Source organism: Anoplolepis gracilipes, chromosome 13 (genome assembly GCF_047496725.1).
Source record: "Anoplolepis gracilipes chromosome 13, ASM4749672v1, whole genome shotgun sequence".
In the NCBI taxonomy this organism is placed as follows: domain Eukaryota; kingdom Metazoa; phylum Arthropoda; class Insecta; order Hymenoptera; family Formicidae; genus Anoplolepis; species Anoplolepis gracilipes.
The window spans coordinates 4819246-4838953 of NC_132982.1; the positions used below are offsets into that span (position 1 = coordinate 4819246).

At 30.0% G+C, this 19708-nt stretch overlaps 2 protein-coding genes across 2 annotated transcripts in view; one reads left to right on the forward strand and one right to left on the reverse strand.

The window, feature by feature from the left end:
- LOC140672654 (NACHT and WD repeat domain-containing protein 2) overlaps positions 1 to 18199 on the forward strand; it is a 28399-nt gene extending 10200 nt beyond the window's left edge. Inside the window, exons 26-27 of the mRNA XM_072904977.1 lie at positions 221 to 575; positions 17823 to 18199. Of these exons, the coding sequence (XP_072761078.1) occupies positions 221 to 370 (150 nt within the window). The 3' untranslated portion in view covers positions 371 to 575; positions 17823 to 18199. The remainder of the gene's footprint in view (positions 1 to 220; positions 576 to 17822) is intronic.
- LOC140672653 (protein LSM12) lies at positions 580 to 3873 on the reverse strand. Its single transcript, XM_072904976.1, has 3 exons — positions 3712 to 3873; positions 2455 to 2831; positions 580 to 2099 (listed from the first exon to the last, which is right to left on the reverse strand). The coding sequence occupies exons 1-3, from the start codon at positions 3830 to 3832 to the stop codon at positions 2010 to 2012; spliced, it is 588 nt and encodes a 195-aa protein (XP_072761077.1). The 5' UTR covers positions 3833 to 3873; the 3' UTR covers positions 580 to 2009.
- Positions 18200 to 19708: the final 1509 nt, after the last annotated feature.

Sequence of the window (19708 nt, forward strand, 5' to 3'; positions counted from 1 at the left end):
ATATTCGAGCAATCGGGACAAAAAGAGCAAACATTACTGATTGGTCGATCAAACGCTACTCCAGCCAACGAGTAGATTTCCGAATGCATTTGACATTTCGCGCGCGAAGAGCGGAGTGCGCATGCGTGTTTCGACCCGCCAAAAGAATTCGGCAAGTGGAAAGTATGAATTTTGCTTCCGCACGCATGCGACGAGATATTAATCCTCTTTTACGTTTCAGTGGAAAAAGAAAACCGAGAAACATCGAGCTGCAATAAAATTCAAGGCCGCTGCCCGAATTGCCCGTGTAACTCACGATTTATCCACGAGCGTGAAATCGGCGAATGACGTTTCAGAAACGATCGAAGAAGCGGACGAGAATGTGCAGTAATATATTTTAGATATCGTAGTCTCTAATTGTTGCGTGTGTAAACAACCTCTATAATTAGTTGTAGTTGTACTTTTTGTTGCCTATTTAGCGTTGAATCGTGAAAGTTGCAAGCTTGGTCTTTCAACGATGAACCTACGATACAAATCTGTAATTAATAGACTGCTTAATAAAGGAAAGGTGATGCACACAACATATAATACCACAGGTACCAGAATTTATATTACATTTATTTTTATGTCTTTTCTTGTGTAACTCTCTTCTTATACAATCACCCTCGCGCATTCTTGTTCTTCTCGTTTGTATCCATTCAGAATTAATGGAATTAAAAAGTGTACAAGATGAATTCAATTTTTCAGCAAGGTCAATGTCAGATCTCACGGATAAATCTTGCATAAAGCCCTGACTTTTAAAAATTACATTCACGCGATTCGACTTTCCCAAAAAAGAAAAAAAAAAAACACGTACACTTGGAAGATGATGCTCGAAAACATCATGTATCGTGTACATGTTAAATCCTAATATTTTTCGAATACTTTTTCTATTGATTGAAAAATTCCTGGAAGGTTCGTTGCGTTATCGGGAATAACACGGAATTACTTATGAATCAGGGTGAAACGAGTTTCGAAAATAAGATCATTTAAATTGACCTTGACTCACAAAATTAGGATAAGAAGCACGATTGTCGACTCGGTTAAAAGTTATTGATATTTCGTACGAAAATCTATCTCCTACCAAATACAAAGCAGAAAATGTATTGCGAAAGGCATTCGGAAATAATAAATAGAAACTCTTTCATACGGCAGCATTTAACAAAAGTGCATTTTTTATTCGATGATAAAAAAGACAAAAAAGTTGCAAAACAGTTAGCTTGTCATAACATTTTTATCGTGACAATCTCGATTATGATAAATCACTATTTATCATAGAAAAATTACATAATTGATCGGAGCATTCGAGATGTCGACAACTGTGCATTTTATCTTATTTTATTTGTGACGCATGTTGTCTTTGGAGTTTGATACTATTTGCAAATGTTCGAGCCGTTTCATACGGGCTTAAATAATATATATTACCTTATGAACACGCGGATTCGTGTTTAAAAAGGGGGAATTCATCTCAATTCATACTAGAATACGTTTCATGCTTAATGTCGATAATTCGACTGTTAAACGTATTTGAATTAAATTATTTGAACTACAGCACATTCTGGTGCATTGATATACATTACGTATGAATGTAGTATCAGTGGTGTTTAACAAATACGCGATAGCTACTTGAATCAGTCGATCTGTTTGCTTTTGTAGAGTTTTTAGGCTGGTGACTAATAATTACGAATGATACGTCTGATTGTATTTATAAAATGCTGCACATGCGATATTATTAACAATACTCGGTTTTAAGAATGTGTGAAATTTTTTCTTTGAATTTGCACTTCATTTGTCCTTTTTCCATTCAACAAACAACTGGAATTCATTCGAAGATGCCAATTTTCCGCGATCTAGGCTTATCTATGTTGCTCTGTCGTCAGGCTGTTCTGTATGTTTAGTATCTTGTTAATTCTTCCTATTTCTTGTCAAACATTGGGACTTTTTGAAAGATATCCTTAGCGATCTTGATGGTGTAGTGCCTTTTTGGACTCTTATTGCAATTCGCCGCCTTTCTGTGTCTGCTGTTGCTGTTGTTCCCGTTGTTGCTGCGCTTGAGCTGTATCTTTAATGTGTTTCTCAACCTGCCGCAGCAAATGGAACAATATATACGAATTTAACATAGATTCAAAATAATCCTTGCAGTTTTATATTTTTTATTCAGTATTTCTCTTTGTATCAATTTGGAAAGAAAATAGACAAAAAAAAGATTTTTAAGATGTTTGTTTTTTTAGAGAGATCTTTATCAGAAAAGTTTACATATTTATAAGGATTAAATTAATTATAATTTTTTTTATTACTCTAAAGTCATGTTTTATTGTTGGAAATGTTATTTGTTGACAAAAAAAATTATAGCAATTGCAATAAATTAAGAAGGGTACATATATATATATTGACATATATGTTTATTAGATTTTAATATTTTTTGCATTTACGTACCACTTTTTTTACATGTCTATATGCTCCAGATTCTGTGTTTCCATGGACATTGTCTACTTTGTATGGTGGTCTAATAGTCACATTATTAAATACAACAATATTAGCTCCATTCCACGTAATATCTTGAATAGTCTTTGAAATAGCAATAAAGAGTTTCTGTCCCTCTGGAGATACTCCGGCCTGCAGAGCCATTACCAGTCTCTTCTTCTCTTCAACCTGATTACGAACTCTTGTATTTAGCCTTTGTAAATTAAGGCTCTGTGGTGGTTCGCTGGTAGTAGGACTAACTTCTCGTATTACTTGAACATTAGATACGAGAGATAAATTTACTATGTGTACATCATTTAACGACGGTCTACCACTAGATGATGGACATTCTAGAAAGTTGTTGTTAAGAAATAATATTCTTTCATAGAACAGGTGAATGTTAGTTTGCATAATTAATCTTAGAAATTAATTTAAAATAAAAATACAGCAAATTGCATTAAAACTTGCAAATTTTGAAAGAGAAGTTTGTTAGTAAATAAAATGACGTCAACTGTTAATTTATTTTTTCCAAATTCCTAAATCATAACATAATCGTAACTCATTATAAGCTTGTCTCCTATTGATAAAATATTTTTCCATTGTGACGAGTCTCATGGAATTCAAAGCTCACAAATCTCTTGTTGTAGAAACCTATTCCAGTATTTATTAAGATATGACAATAATATTGGAATCTTTCTCAATGTTAATTAATATTACATCATAATCAATGCAATTTGCTCATGTCGCTCACTGTCGATCAAAAATTATCACTGACAAACCCATGAATCAGCGAAAAAAAAAAGTTTGTGAGGACAGTTATTTCTCCACGTGTTTTCGAGGTGAAACGAAATTCGCGCAATATCACAGGCACGATAATGACGATGAGAAATGCAAATACGGCTATAAACGAATGCGTCGAGGGAAGAAGGCCAACGCATGGTTGACGATAGGTGACGAAACTAACCTGATTCGCCACCGAGTTATCCCGAGCGTCGAGGATTCGCGGGGCCCGGATGGCGGAGGACAAGAACGCGCGCGGCAAGTCGGATCGCGAGGAACGTCGCGTCGAGCGAATCCCGGTTGTAGCGTATCTCACGGTGACGCTCGTCGCGGTCGCGGTCGCGGTCTCGACGCCGTCGTTCGTTATTTACACTACGCGTCTCTGTACGCTATGGGTCCTGGGGGCGCGACGTCGGTGACACTTAGTTGCCGTTTACGTGAAAAGGATACTTAGTATCAGCATTTTGGTTTGTGGATCAAATGCCAGCACCTCGCCTTCGATCTCCTGCTCGTGGCAGGTTTTACAAAGCACCGTGCTCCCGATGCTAAACCAGTCGCTGGCTCCGGCCATTTTTGACTGTCGGTAGTCGGCACTGTCGGCAGACGCAGACTGGCGGTCACGCCGCGCATCTCTCGACGGCCGCGCCATCTAGCGACCGATCGACGACTTACTCTCGAAAATCTCTGGCTTGACAAATTTCACCGTGCACTAGTGTCCTCTCATTGTTAGCGGCTAAAGGCGAGAAGAAGTGAGAAATTATAAAGGTAATAATTGTTTGTATTAAAACATTAAATTTCAATTAATTATTACTGCGACACATCGGCAATGATTGTGCAATCGATAGAGTAACGTGCGATCAATATGATGAGAGAATAAAGTGTTTCTAATGCTCGATACTTTGCGACTATATTATAGTTAACGATATGCTAATGATTGTAATAAGAGCCACAAGAATTATATGATTGTAAAAATTAGAAATAAGAAGTTCTTTAGATAAGACACACCTCGGGAATTAACTTTTTATCTACATTAGTCTTTGCTGTTTTACTTATTCAAACGTTTGGGAAGAGAGATAAAGAGAAAGAGAGAAATATATACATTGCGCGGTTTATTTAAAGTTAATAAGTTTGAATTTTATTCTTTATCATGTACGCGTTCCGATATTTTAATATAAGTTTAATATGTATATTGAAAAGTTTTGTACATTTAATGTATCATTACAATTAGTTTGTTATTTTGCTTAGATTTCTACGTTCAGTAATAATTGCAATTAGTGCGCTACTTCAATCATTTTTAATTTCGAGGGTTGGCAGCGCTGGTTTTTCAAACGCGCCAAAGTCACTCACTCACATCTCACACGTTCGACGAATCGCTCCGTACATCTCTCGCGATTATTACTGTTTAAAAGTGGTAAGTTATCGCGATGTCTATCGTAAAGTGTCGTAATACGTCGAACATCGCATAGAATCATTATTATATATCGCAATTTCGGTATCAATAATCCACTTTGCGTGTTTGATACGAGCTTGGATCAAGTAGGCGCACGATTATCGTCAGGTATGTAAATCATATACATATACATATACATATCACATGTCATGCTCTGTCACTAATTGCATTGTTCTTTTCACAACAATCGCTGAGGATAATTTTTATTGATCCGAATAATATATATATTTTGTATATATATGTAACAGTAAAATATTTATATATATTCTTTATATAAAAATTGCTCGCGCAAAATTGAGCGCCGGCGATTTTTCGCGATAATTCATCGGCCATCTTCGGACGTGTCCGCCGGCGCTCGGGTTGGCGGGCAGTTCGTCGCTCGCGTGGCCCGCTATGGTCTCCAGTTTGCAATCGGCGCGTAGATGAGTCGTATCCCGGACACATTGTGTCCGGCCGGATCATTTTCTTGTGACGCACGCGCGAATTACGGAAGTGATTGTTCTTTCGCGCCGTCGAAATTATGTCCTCCCTTAAAAGTCCGGCAATTAGAGACGATACACGCGTGCGAAATGTACGCTTCGAGACGTGAATCGCATTTAAACGAAAGCCGTCGAACGATAAGTCGGATGTGCGATCTTCGTTTCCGCGTGAGATATGACAGTATAATATCACGTGCAGCGATATTGTGCCATCGTATCGACAAAGATACTTAACTTGGAAGTGAAGGTATGCTCTTTACTGAATTTATTCAGACTTTACCTATAATTGACTGTAATTTATACATCGAGTTGACGTTACGGATATTATTTGTTATGCATCTCGTTAAAACAATGATTTACTTTTATATGCTTTTATACTCCTTTCGAAGACATAATGATATAATACATTCGTTTCCGTAATGAATAAAACATAAAGACATAATGATATAATATAATACGTTCGTTTCCATAATGAATAAAACATTGACGGAAACAAATAATGAATTTTTACGATAATATCGTTGTCGTATACATATTGATTTTTTCACCCTTCCTTTCTTTATTTATATCGATAAAATAAATTTTAGAGACTCACTCTATTTCTTAAATTTTTTCCTATAATTTATGTATGTTTTAAAATCATATTTCCTGTGAATCTTTCAGATTTATTCACTCTTTATCTTATGTATTTTTAACGTTGATTCCTTTACAATGAATACTATGTTTGATCTTTTATCATATTATATTTTTATTTCAATGGATCTTCGGGCATACCTGTTGATTCTACAAAGCTCGTTTTATCCTTTAGGCGATCGACATTCAATTTCACAAATATATAAATTCTCTTATAATTTCCTGTAATTTGTTAGTTGGATGTATAGCTGAAGCTCTTTCTATCTCTCTTCTCTTAATGAATTTAATATGTCTAATCATAATTATGAATGTAAAAATCGCAATCTTTCATTATATCTTTCATTTCGTTGGATATATTGCTTACATAAGCTCTTTAATTATGAATGTACTCTTTTAATTAACGAGAATGTCCTATCGAAATATTTATCATTACCTGAGGGTTAATCTTACCTCCAATAAAATAATTTTATAAGCATTTCATATATACATCGTTTTGCAAATTAAAATACAAGGTTATTGCATTGCTTCTTAAATAATAGATATTTAATAAGTACTTTGTATTGATGCACAAACATGATGCATTTTTATTATTCATTTTTTCCGCGACGTAATTATTCGTTTAGATTTCTTGGCTCGCATAAAGATTATTTTTGTTTTACTGAAATTCAGTTGTAAGCAAATATATAATAAGCATATATTCTCGCTTCATATATTCCGTGTTTATCTCGTATTGGATTGAACATATTATGATGTAAGGATTAATCGAGTCGAATTTTATTTTATATATATTGTGCGTGAATCGTAAAATCTGAATTCAAGAACACTGTAGCGGAAAATAATGGATTGTAATTGAAGAAGCAGAGGTCCTCTTGTTATTTATCGAAATAAATATATGAGAAGATTTTTGAGGAGTAAACTCTATGTACAAAATATATAAAGCATGTTTTTGCTTGATGCTTTTATATGACAACAAACGTTTCTGCTTCTATTTACGTTAGCTTCATTTTCACTCATAGGTATAAATATTAACGATTGTAAAATATAAAATATAATATTACGAGAGAAAGAACTTTTATTATTTATAACAAACAAGACTTTGAACTTAAACGCTGATGAACAAAAATTCATACATTTAATGATAAATATTAAATTTGATAAGATATTTTTGTATTCTTTAAAAAGTTAAACGGTACATTGTAATAAATATCAAATTGTTAAACGTTTCAAGAGAGACAATTGAGAGTGAACACTAGACTATTCATCGAGAATATCTATGAACATCAAACGTGAAACTGCTACTTAACCGGTCTTGTTTGGTTTCGAAATTCGAGAGCACTTTAGATTCGCTTCGTAAACTTGAAATGCTTCTATCAAGATAATTGCAAAGCTCTCATTTAGCTTGCAGCTTCATTGTTGCTTCTTTCGTCCATTAATAGTCGAGTCACTTCGTTTGTTGATCGCTTAATAAAACTTTGCACATTATAATTGCTTAATGAACTCGAAAAAATTTAAGTGCTTTCTATATAATCTTAATTTTTTTATATTCTTTGTTTTCCAATTGTATTAATTATTCGAAGACTCTTTTTTTATCTACATATAAATCGTTTGATGAAAAAATGAATATTGAGATAAAAACTAAATGAAAATAATTTAAATGATTCAAGTGAATTAAGTGGATTGGCTTAAGCGATTAATAATATTTATATTAAAGAAACACGAATTTTTATGTATATTAGAATAGCATGATAAACGATTTCCAGCAGATATATTACGAGCGAATTTGTTCGACAAGATTGAGTCGCGACGAGGGAATCAAAAATAGCTCTCTCATCACCTTATTCACAATCAGTTAGTCTCTTAGCCACAAAATGACATTTACTAAACGTTGCATCTCATTATTAGTTGGCAATATAAATTTAGTATATATACATATATATTTTCTATTTCTTTCTTTTTAATATTTATTATTTAAATTTTTTTATTCTGTAATAATAAAAATTTTTATATTTTATACACACACACAATATATATTTTTAAAAATATATATAATATGAGTGATTTGGAAATTCTGCTTGTTATAGTATGTGTGTTAGTATTTTGTATAAACTTTCTTAATCATTAAAAATTATATGAAATATATATGCGATATTGAAACGTTTTTCTATTCGTAATTTTATATTCTGTATTTATGAAATTTCTCGTTTTTGTTTTGTGGATTATTAGGATTATTTCATTTTGAAACTGATTTATTATTTTTCAAACTTTTGTATTTTGTAATAGTACAATATTTTAATAAATTATTAGCTTAAATTTTTTGTGTAGCAACGTATAAAACACTTTGTTAAAAATTATTTCTGATATCGATTTTATTCGGTTCATTTTATCGCTTATAATATTATCTTTCCTAGAGCAGCACCTCATAGAGACTGCTATCAGTCATGGGGCTGCTATTTCCTCTGGAAAAAAAAACATAAAAGCCCGCAAAGTAACGACAACGTAAGATATCGTACGCGACTCAAGTACATCGTTACTAGAGATAACAAATCATAATAATGTTTGTTCTTACACTGCTGCCCAGTCGTTGATAATCCTATTATTATAGAAATATTTTTCTGCAATAACCAATAATGCATTTTTAATAATAATGTTAATATTTTTTATCACTTTTATAAGTTAAGAGATATTTTTTTAGAGATACTATGTTTTATAAAAGTACTAATAATAACATGTATAGTAATAAAAAAATTTTCATATTTTTTAATAGGAAACATTTTAATGATATTTTTTTATAAAAATCTTAATTAATATAATAATTTTTCTAATTTTATATCTTTTTATATTTTTTATTATACAATTATATTTTTCTTATCATACAATTATATTTATGCGCAAAATTTAAAATCTGTTAAAATGTGTATTATATAATATGTCACTATTTTAAGATTAATGAAGATAGTCTGCTTTGAAAAAATCTAAATGACAAAAGTTATATTAAGAATCAAGTAATTTACAAACCTTTTACTGTGAATAATAAATTGTGAAAATTAAAAGTTTGTAAATTACTTGAGTCTAAATATAATCTTTGTCATTTAGATTTTTTCAAAGCAGACTATCTTCATTAATCTTAGAATAGTGACATAAGAAGAATTAAACAAAAAAGGTATAAGTATCTCTTGAATGTATTTAGTTATAGCTAAAACCTTTAAACCTTTTTTTGTTAAAAACATAATTTTGTCAATCAAAATTATCAATATTATATGCAATATAATATTAATAATAAGCAATTAAGCAATTATCGCAAACTGCAAAAAAATTTTAGAATCCAAAAAGATAGCAAGAAATAGAATATCTTTTGCTTTTGATCTACAATTTTTAGTTACATGTTACGAGCAAAATATTTAATTTTTGCTTTGGCTGATTAACTAATTAACTTGACCAAATGACTGAATTACTCTGTCACTTTTCTTCTCACTTTACACCTATTTTAAGGCGGACACCTATTTTAACACGGAGAGCCACGAGCTTTTCTTCATTTTGAACGATTGCGTCTTTTCCAGTTTGATTGATTGTTTTTGTGTTTGATGAACAGAGACAATGTCGAGGGTGTCCATATCAGTCCCACAAATAGAAAGATGATATGAATTTATATGAAACACTTATCGATATAAATTAGCTTGTAACTATGCATATAGGTGCGATACAGTAAGACCAGCGAAGGAAACTAAATTAGAACAAACGCGGGTTACTCCCCAGTGTGTCATTCTCGATTTCGCAATAAGAGACAAGATGAGCTTACCCGAAAATTGATTTTATATTAATTATATTTTACGTTATTCCGAGATTTCAGAGAGTTGCGCGTCGTTATGTGCAAAATTACTTGAAATTATATTTGAAAGCTCTGAAGAAGAAGATTACGGTGCATTTTTCGAACGATTCTTTTTATAGAATTATTATTTTTAAACTGAAGATAATATTGTCGTGAAATATTGCATTTATATTAATAACTTTCATATAATTTTAGAAAAACAAAATATATATTATGTGTGCTTCTTTTGAATTAGAAAAAGTTTAAATTATTACATGTTCACATACTGCCAAAATATGTCTTTTTAAAAAAATGGCTTTATCAAATTATTTTTCCGAATCTAACATTTAGAAAATGGATGTATTGCAGATATACTAAAATGATTTTAAATACAACAAAATACATTTGTGAGAATAAATTGTGTAAAGATTTTAGTCTTTAAACAATTTAACAGTGATTTTACTTATTAAATGAAGAAATGGACTTTATTTGCGTTTCGATTGGAATGTTATCACATTCGTGATTTGGCATTTCTGGAATTTGATACATTATACAAAGCAAAATCGTTTTTACTTCTCTCAAAAATCATTTTCATATGACAGGAAATTTTCCAAGTTATTTTAAGAGGATGCATATGTAATAATTTTCTACGATTTTTACAAGATTGACTATTTCAGTTAAGTATAATAAAATAATTTAAAATAAATAAAATAACAGGCATAAAGTATAAAGATTTGGATCTAAAAATTATACATATTTGTTATCACATAATTTTCAAATCTAATGTACGTACAAATAATCGAATAAATAATTGGTTTTTAATAACTGATAGTAAAGTTAATATAAATTTGATTAAAATAAAAAAAGTTCATGAGAAATGAATAGACTAACAGAATGGTGCAGAGTCATCATTTTTAGTACTTTTATGTCTCCCCTATTATTCTCAACATTGGCTCACGTTCACTTTGCTCTTCTGGAGACAATAAAATTCGCATTTTGCGAAAGTGGCTGTTCAAACGTTTCTCTCTTTTTTTCATTGACGAAACGTGAATCGATTGTCTTCGTAAGCGAATACTCGCACGCGAGATTGCAGTTTTCACACACTCGTCCTATAAGTAGAAATTTATATCTGACACGTTCTACCTGTTTAGGGGTATAAATCACGACACTATCAGCGTTATCGGGACCGACTATCTCGCGCCTAGCAGATAATGATCAGGTGGGAATGAGCAAAGCTTCCGTCACTGCTAGATGAGAGTCATCTGCGACATAAATTACGATCGAACGAGAATAAAACTAAAATATTATATCGTGTTTCCAAATTAGATTTTGGAAAAATTATAGATTAATTTGCATATAAATCTTTTTTTCTATAATTTTTAAATTATATTTAACTTTGAATCGATGGCAAATAATCATAAATAATATTTTATATAGTCGTAATTTCAACTCCAAAAGGTTTTATAAAGTCTTTTTCTTTCGTGGTGTCTTGTAATGTAATAATGTTCGTTTTTATTTGTAATTCAAGAAGGGCAAAGACATAAATAATTAAAAACCCGATATTATCTCATTTAAATTCAAACTGACGTATTTATATATGTGAGTTTATGTGTTGTGAGTTTTACTAAAAACAAGAACAAAGTAATTCTTGGTCTAAAGTAATCTTACATCTTTTACATTAGAATTTCAATTATCACATTTGAATAATAAATTTGTTTTTATCTATCTTTGAAAAAACATAGTTAACAGACTTTGCAGTCTGAAAATTGTAAATAGATACATATGTGTTTTTTTTAGTTACTGATAACGATTAATTTATTAACTTCCTGGACTTGTTTGCGTATTTCACAAGCAGATTTATGCGACCATAATCTTACATTAAGATTAAACTTGTTAAACAAGAAAGTTATAAAACTTAAAGTTGTATTATTCATTGATATTCAAGCTGATCGTAAAATCTTCTTTTGAGTTACACATATCTAATTCGAAACGAGCATGCTTACGTAATGAATATCAATTTTTGTCTTAGCTATATGCAAAAACGGGGAGGTCACGCGCTTTCTTGTAGGTCTGTTAAATTTGGAATAAATAGCCGCTCGACGATCGACGAATATGTATAACCGCACGAAAATAAAGTGTTCGCTTTCACGTGTGTCCATTTAGCTTATCCCGTTGCACGTGGTGGAAAAGGGTAAAACGGGGCGTGGGCCTACTGCCAGCTGGCTTGAGAGACCGGTCGCTCTAGATGACAGAGATCAGCTCGATGGCCGAAATAACAGCTAGTCTGTCGGCGGGTGAAATTACGGGGAGGGCAAAATGTAACGTGTCGCGAAAGCTGAACTTACTCTTTGCTCGAATCTTCGAATATAAGTGTGAACACGTGTAATCTATTTTTCATCTGAAAAAACAGATGCAATTTTTCCATGAAATAAATTTTGTATAATATTACAGAGAGAATCGAAAAAATTTATCCCGATTGTCCGCTGCGCATTGTGGACAGCTTTAAATTAAAATCGTCTCACGTTGATACACAATGTGCCGGTGAGAATTAGCGCATAATTAATGAACTGCGACAACTATACTATTATCACGAGCGAAATATTAATTTGCGTGGAATCTCTATATTGTTAGAGAAATTTATGAAAAGATATACTATAACATAAAATAATAATATAAGAAAATTATAATGTAGGAATAAGAGGATCAATTTTAGTGCTTAGGCATAGTTTTAAATCCGTAAATATTATTACTTGAATTAATTAGGATGTTTAATATTTCGTGGTACATTTTTATCTCGAATTTCTCTCGGTATCTTGATAAGAAAATTACAATAAAAATATAATACTATTTTGAGAAGATCGAAAAAAATTACAATAATAGTAAATAAAATAAACAGCAATAAAATAATTGGATCTGTTGGCTAGGAGTTAATATAAAATTCTTTGTAAAAAAAAATATTTTTTTTCCCCCCTATGTTATGTATAATATATTGTATATGATTTTACATAAAAAATTATATACGTTTTTTTAGACAAAGTGTTTAGATACGAGTTCTACTAATAATGCGTTTGGTCATTTCGAATGACTTTCGTTTTCACGTAGAGATTCATTATCGACAGATAAGAATCATTGACCAGGACGAGCACGTAACACCTTCGCTAACGGAATTGTCGAGGGAATTTTGTTAATGTTCTTTTCTGATTGTATTACAAAGTTGGGCTATGTGTTCACGACGATTTTCCAATTATGTGCTATTATTGATTTCCCTGTTTTTTTCGTCAATTAAATTTTTTTCTCCAATTCACTCGTGATCTGTGTTTAAGAACTCCCTTTTTTATAGTTAATCAATTATCAAAGTCGTTCGTTCTTATGAGCAATTTTGCGAGCGAAAAATAGATAAGTATACATCTGTACATAGTTTCAAAAAATACTCAGCAAATACCAAAAGATCAGGATCAAATTATTTGACATTTTATTAAGTTCTGAACACTTCATTCCACTGAAACAATTTATTGCTGGAAATCTGTACTTTAACACAGCTTTAAATCTGTACTTTTATATTCGTATTTAGTGTTGCATTTCCAATTTTGCTGTAATTTTTTCGGGTATAAACAAATACCGTTAATTTCTTATGCTAACGTTAATAGATGATGTGACATTCACTAATGTACATTGTGGCACTCATTATCATTTCACAATTTTTATCATATTACATATAGTTCTATAAAGTGTTATTTTAAAAAACTGTCGCGCGTATATATATCTAATAAATATTCCATTAATATCAAAAGAAATTAAGAAATCAGATCTTTATTATTGATGTCGACGCATATGAAATATTGAACATTCGACAAAAATGAATTTTGATCGCGATTCTACGTTTATGTTCGACAAAGTATGCTTTTATGGTCGCTATTGTGCGAGAAAATTATATAAACAGGTAGAATTAATTTCCAAACATAGTTAAATATTGGTACAGGCTCGTAACATTTGTCGATGTCGAAATATTGACTGTCTATAAATTCGAAAATGTTCTCACCCCCGCATTGCCCGCGTACGACTGTTTATGCGAAGCATCTGTTTTCTCTTACGTGTCGTATTCAATTTTAGGCAACTGCGACACGAGCAAAATATTATAGCGTTCGACGTACGGGGTGACAACTAACAGCTGTTATCCGGCCACATGATCATGAATTTTGATTTTTACTTTGAACAACATGATCGGTGTATCTCATATACATTTATGACGATTTATAGTACTTAACATGATGCACGATACACAAAAAACTTAAGTTAAAATCTTGTTTTACAAGAGAAGAAAATATTTCTATATTACATTTTATGTAAATATGTTTTTTTTATATTTTATTGTACAAAATTTTAAATAATGGATGCAATTTTGTTAATTTTTAATGTAAGAAATAATCCTATTTTATTATTATTATATTATTATATATATATTTCAAGTATTACTTTTAAATAATTTTTAATTGTGTTTCCTCTTTTCTAGCCATTAGTTCAATTGTATTTTATTATTGGAAAAACAGTTCTTTCGGTAAATTTTAATAAATGTCAAATATTTAAAAAAAGCTTGAAATATAACAATAAATGAAACGAGAAATTTAAATTATATAACAAGTATATTTTTCATATACATATATATATTTTGCTATAACAAATTTTCCCTTTCTTGGGCAAGATCATTTCTTGATGGCTTAAAAGAATCGAATTTTGTATATTATAATAAAGATGTATTATAATATATAAAGATTATTGCAGATACTCGTACGCGGGAAAATTAGGCAACATTTCCTCAAAATTTACATAGTTTGTAATTAAGAGAATATTCTTAATATTTAAGGATTAACAAATCTTGTTGAAAATATCACACTAATTTATCTATTTTCTTTGATAGAATATTTTATTTCGTTTAAATTAACTTAAATTGTTTTATTCATTTATTCAAGCAAGAAATATTATATTATGTTTTTTGCACCTAGAAAATCTTTTCGCAAATTGTTAAAAAATTATCTTATTTAATTAGAAAATGTCTGGTGCATGTACTTCCTTTAGAATTTCATTCTGTCACGTTTTCGTAGCCGCGAGAAATAAAATTGTACAACGTGAAACAGAAGAACTTAATTCGAGAGTCAGTGTTTGTGTGTGCAGGAAAAACTTTAAAATTATATCTGGTAGACTGTAAGTAGTTTGCCCTGTTAATGTACTCGTTGATGTAGCGAGCATTCCGTGAGTTACAACTTTTTCGTCGACCACAAATTCTATTGCGAATCGATATTTTTTTTCTTTAATAGACATATCTGAAGTTGACGTGGTAAAATTTACTTGTTTTATTTTTTGATATATCAAATTCTTTGTCTTAATGCACACAAATATATACATATATATATATATATATATATATATATATATATATATATATATACACAATTATTAAACATTCTTAGAAAATATTTTATCTCTATTATTGGAAAAATTGCACAAAAAAATAAAGGAAAATCCAATACTTCCTCTGGATTTTTTGTGTTTTAAAATGCTATTTTATATATATATTAAAAATTACAGTTGCTCTATAAAGATTTTGCGCAAAGAGCACGGCTTTTAGTTTTACATCAACCATGGGTGTCTTTTTGTATCATTAGCGAGCTTCATTAAACGTAAATCGAAAGAACTGTAGGACGACTGTAGTATACTATGTCGTTATGCTCGAGTGATGTGTTTTTTCGTTTTTCTTTCATTTTTCTTTCGTATAATAACGCTCGCTTGGGAAATACATTACTGACACGATGCGTTTGCGATCTAGCGCTGCAGTACCGTTGCTAGTGCATTTGATAATTCGATTTTCTCCGTCGGAAATGGAATTCCCGGAGTCTCACTGGATATGCCAGCTGTCTACGAAAAAAGTGTCGAAGGGCAATCTTAAAAGAACAGCTATATTTAATGTTAGTTTATATATAGTTGTATTATTTTGGAAATTGTTTATTTGTTCACTTTTCTGTTATTTTATTCTATAAATTTTTATCTTTTATTATTAGTTTACATCTGATAAATATTTTAAACAATAACTAATCAACATTTTTTCACCAAAGATTATAACAATTAAAAATTATGAGTCGTAAATTAAGTATATAACAAATTTTTAATCTTTTTTAAATAATTATTATGTATATGATTATAAAAATTATACATGATGTATCAAGAGTATAGGGTATGGAAAGTCAATTACTTTTAATTGCAATCTATTAAAAATATATATGTTTTACAGTGTCGAAGATTACAAGTATATTAGCATACATTATACATTTAATTAAATATATAAATTCAATAGTCACAAATATAAAACAAAAAATTTTGATATTTATTATAAAAGAAATTTATTATTTTACAATATGTAAATATATTTTACTCATGCATTTAAGTAAGAATTAATAATAAGTATTACTGTTGTTTAATTTATCATTGTAGTAAATGCTGTTTGTTATTAGCTTTGCACAGCGATCATAGTACATAATGACTTTCAATTTGATAGCCTTCGCGAATAAACTGTTTTGTAAACGAAGCTTGCATGACGTTGCACGATATTCCGCAATGAATTAGAGACATGTTAGGAAAACTATATAAATTATGAAATGTATTACGTACGAAACTATGTACAGGTACGAACTTGTATGTTTGAAATACATGAATTATTTCATTCAAAGGGAATTGACACGACGCAATTGCGCTAAGTGAAGTGGAATATTTATTAGGACGTCACTTGAGAGTATTTCACCAGTAATCGGCTCTATTTAACAAGCATTTCAGTTCTAGTTTTATGCTTTCTCGAATGTATTTTTATGTGTACGAATAAAAAATACACTTTGAAGCTTGATCTATAATGCAGATAATTGGTTTCATTTGCATTTTGCATTAAATGCGTAGTCTAACAATAAGATAAAAGATTTTTAATTACCTTGCGTTCCCACACACACAGACTTGAAATAAAAATTAAGCAAAATGCCACAATAACAGAGTTTTTTAAGATAAATGATATTTATTTTATATGATTTAAATCTTTACAATCGTCTCGATTTCGGTTTTATTCTATTTATTTTTTTTTTACACCTAATTCTGTTTTTGTTTCAAATTTTGGACATAACACATGATAGTATATATTGTTGAGGAACAAATCCTCTTCTTCAAAATAAATCACATTTGAGTTTTAAATGTTTGTATCTAATCGTATCAGAAAAACTTTATACACATAAATGCATTCGCAGTACATTTGGTAGCAGTCTTTGGCAAACATTGCGACAAATCGAATGTCGATTATCGATTAGTCAAGGCGATATCCGTCTGTGGGTGAAAAGCAACACATTTAACGCAAAACAAAGCCATTAGGGTTTTAGTCTTTAAGCGCCTCTGGGTATGTTGAGCTAAAGCTGAAGTTTCATTAAAGAGACGGTTTATCATGGATCACACCCGTGGGCGAAGCAAGTAATTTCTTTTCCTGGAACAATTGATCTGTATTTATTGCACAATTCAAAATATATATATATATATATATATATATATATATATATATATGTACCTTAAAATTGTCTCAGCACGTTTGTAAATATGGCTAGTATTTTATTATACATAGTACAAAAGTACAAATATTTACGTTAATCTATTTTCAGAAAATTTGTCATTCTCAAAAAGAAAAGATATAAATAAATTTAATTTTCTATATGTTTCTGTTGAGTAATTTCTAATTAATTTTTTTAACGATATTATTAAATGTCAGAAGAAGGTAGAATATTATTAATCGCCAGTAGTATTTTTTAAACAATGAAAAAAAACTTTAACCGTTGATCTGACTGGCAGAAAATATTTATTTGAATATTTAAGAAATATTACATTACGTTTCGACCCTTGGTTTGGGTCAGTCAGGTCGACGATTAAAGTTTTTTTTCATTATTAAATGTTTTCATTATATTTAATTTTATAGTTTTATTAAATGTCTTTATATATATAATTATCATGATTTATATCTATTTTTTGCCGGAGAGGGAGTTAATACTTTCTTTAAAGAATATCTTAAACAATAAAATTGCTGATAAAAACACATGGATACGAGCATGTTTATGATAAAACCGAGATAAAAAAAAATCATCTTTATTGCGAGTTGACATTTTCTCTTTTATTTTTCCAGGCGACAAATCGTATTAGGATGAGACCGAGAAGACTCGAGCGGAACAATTCGTGTATCTGAATAGAAATAAAAAGTTCCGTCGTGCGTAAGTCGTAGAGTTACCTCATATCTTATTCTCGGTTGGACAGTCTTACAGTTCTGACATGTTCTACATTTAAAAATTTCCTGCTTTCAAAATTAAAAGGTTCATTAGTGTGTAAAACGTGATGACAAACATAAATTTAACCATTAAAAATAGATTCTGTTTAATTGACCGTCCTCTGATTATGCTTGTATCTATTTTGTTTTCCGTCTTTGAAAATGTGATAATCTTAATGAGACGCGAAGTGGTGCTACGATAATGAGCAAATTTATTTGATGATCTTAATTTTCGACTATGCTCATGTTCAATAATCATTCGATGATGTCGGCAATCGAAGAATTAATAGACGACGTCGTAGCTAACGACACCAACGCGACGGATTTTCCTGATTACGACATCAATGATTCCTTCAGCCACTTTGAATGGGGAGAATTAGCGCCTGTGCTAGTGGTCTACAGTTTGACTTTCATCCTCGGATTAGTCGGTAAGTTTAATAACTCTACTTATGTATTTGCGAGAGTAAATAAGATATTTATAAGAATATCTAATATTTTTAAATGAAAAGATAAATTAATATAATTGCAGCTTACATTGCTATAATTAAAAAGTAGATTAGTAATAAGATGTTTTAATTAAATTGACGAATGTGCAAAACATACATCCACATACATTTTTCTATTATAGGATTTTTAATAAATTGCTGAATTTAGAAGGTTTTTTCTAGAAATTATTGCATATATTTTTCTTCTGTATGTACATGCATTATTATGCGTATATTTATATCATGTGATTTTTTTAAATTAGACTTTTTAACAAATCAATGACGTAAATTACTTTTAAGCTTATTATTACTTTAAGCTTAACCAATTATGTAAATAAATTCGTGATTTATTGTCTTACTTTGTAATAAAATTTATTTTGTTTATGTTAATCAGGGGCGTAATTAATTGCAAGCTGTTTATAGTTATACATCAAACTGTTCGATGAATATTAATTTTGCATTACTGTAATATTGAATATTAATATAATTAAGCACCTCTGTTATTAAATATTTTGTATAAAATGGTAATGTGGTATAATATGATATAATATGCTATAATATGATGATCCTTTTTACTCAGAACTGTTATTGAATTTTAAACTTATCAATTTCTAGTTATTTTTTTACATATGCTACTTAAGTTTGAAATTGCTAATATAATTAATTATAGAGAATATTAAATAAATATCTAATTTTCGAAAAAACACTAATTTATTTATACATAATAAGAGCTAATAGAAGCTTGGAAGAATTCGAAATTATCGGCACAAGTTTATGATCAAATACACATTTTAATGACATATATTTTGCTCATTTTATTCACTTTTCTAGAATTATATTAAATGTTCATTTTATGATAATTATAGAGCAAATTGTGATATACTAAAATATCGATTTTTACAAAGTCTTTATTTTCTTATTTATTTTAAATAAGATCATTATTATTACATGTGTTTTCGACATAATCTATTTTCTTTAAATAGTTAAAATAACTTAGCTAATTTCAAATAGCTCTTACGCAGGAAAGAAAGTAAAATTAATCAATCTCATTTTTTTTATCATATTATTATGGAAGAATTAACCCGTTGCTAATAAAATATTCTAATTATACTGTAAATCTCTTTATGAAACATAATACACACATATTTCCAAAGAATTAAAATATTTTGCTAATTTCGTTCATGATTCATAGCTTTGCTATATAAACCGCGATGTAATGTACTAGGTTTTAAATTAAGCTATAATTACAGTGAAACTTTTACA

Bases quoted from the DNA above. Each gene is read 5' to 3' on its own strand.
- LOC140672653 (XM_072904976.1), bottom strand. From the start codon at position 3,832: ATGGCCGGAGCCAGCGACTGGTTTAGCATCGGGAGCACGGTGCTTTGT. The intron at 2,832-3,711 runs GTATCCTTTTCA...ACAACTTTCTAG, and splicing joins AACCAAAATGCTGATACTAA to AATGTCCATCATCTAGTGGT. The intron at 2,100-2,454 runs GTACGTAAATGC...TTGCTGCGGCAG, and splicing joins ATAGACATGTAAAAAAAGTG to GTTGAGAAACACATTAAAGA.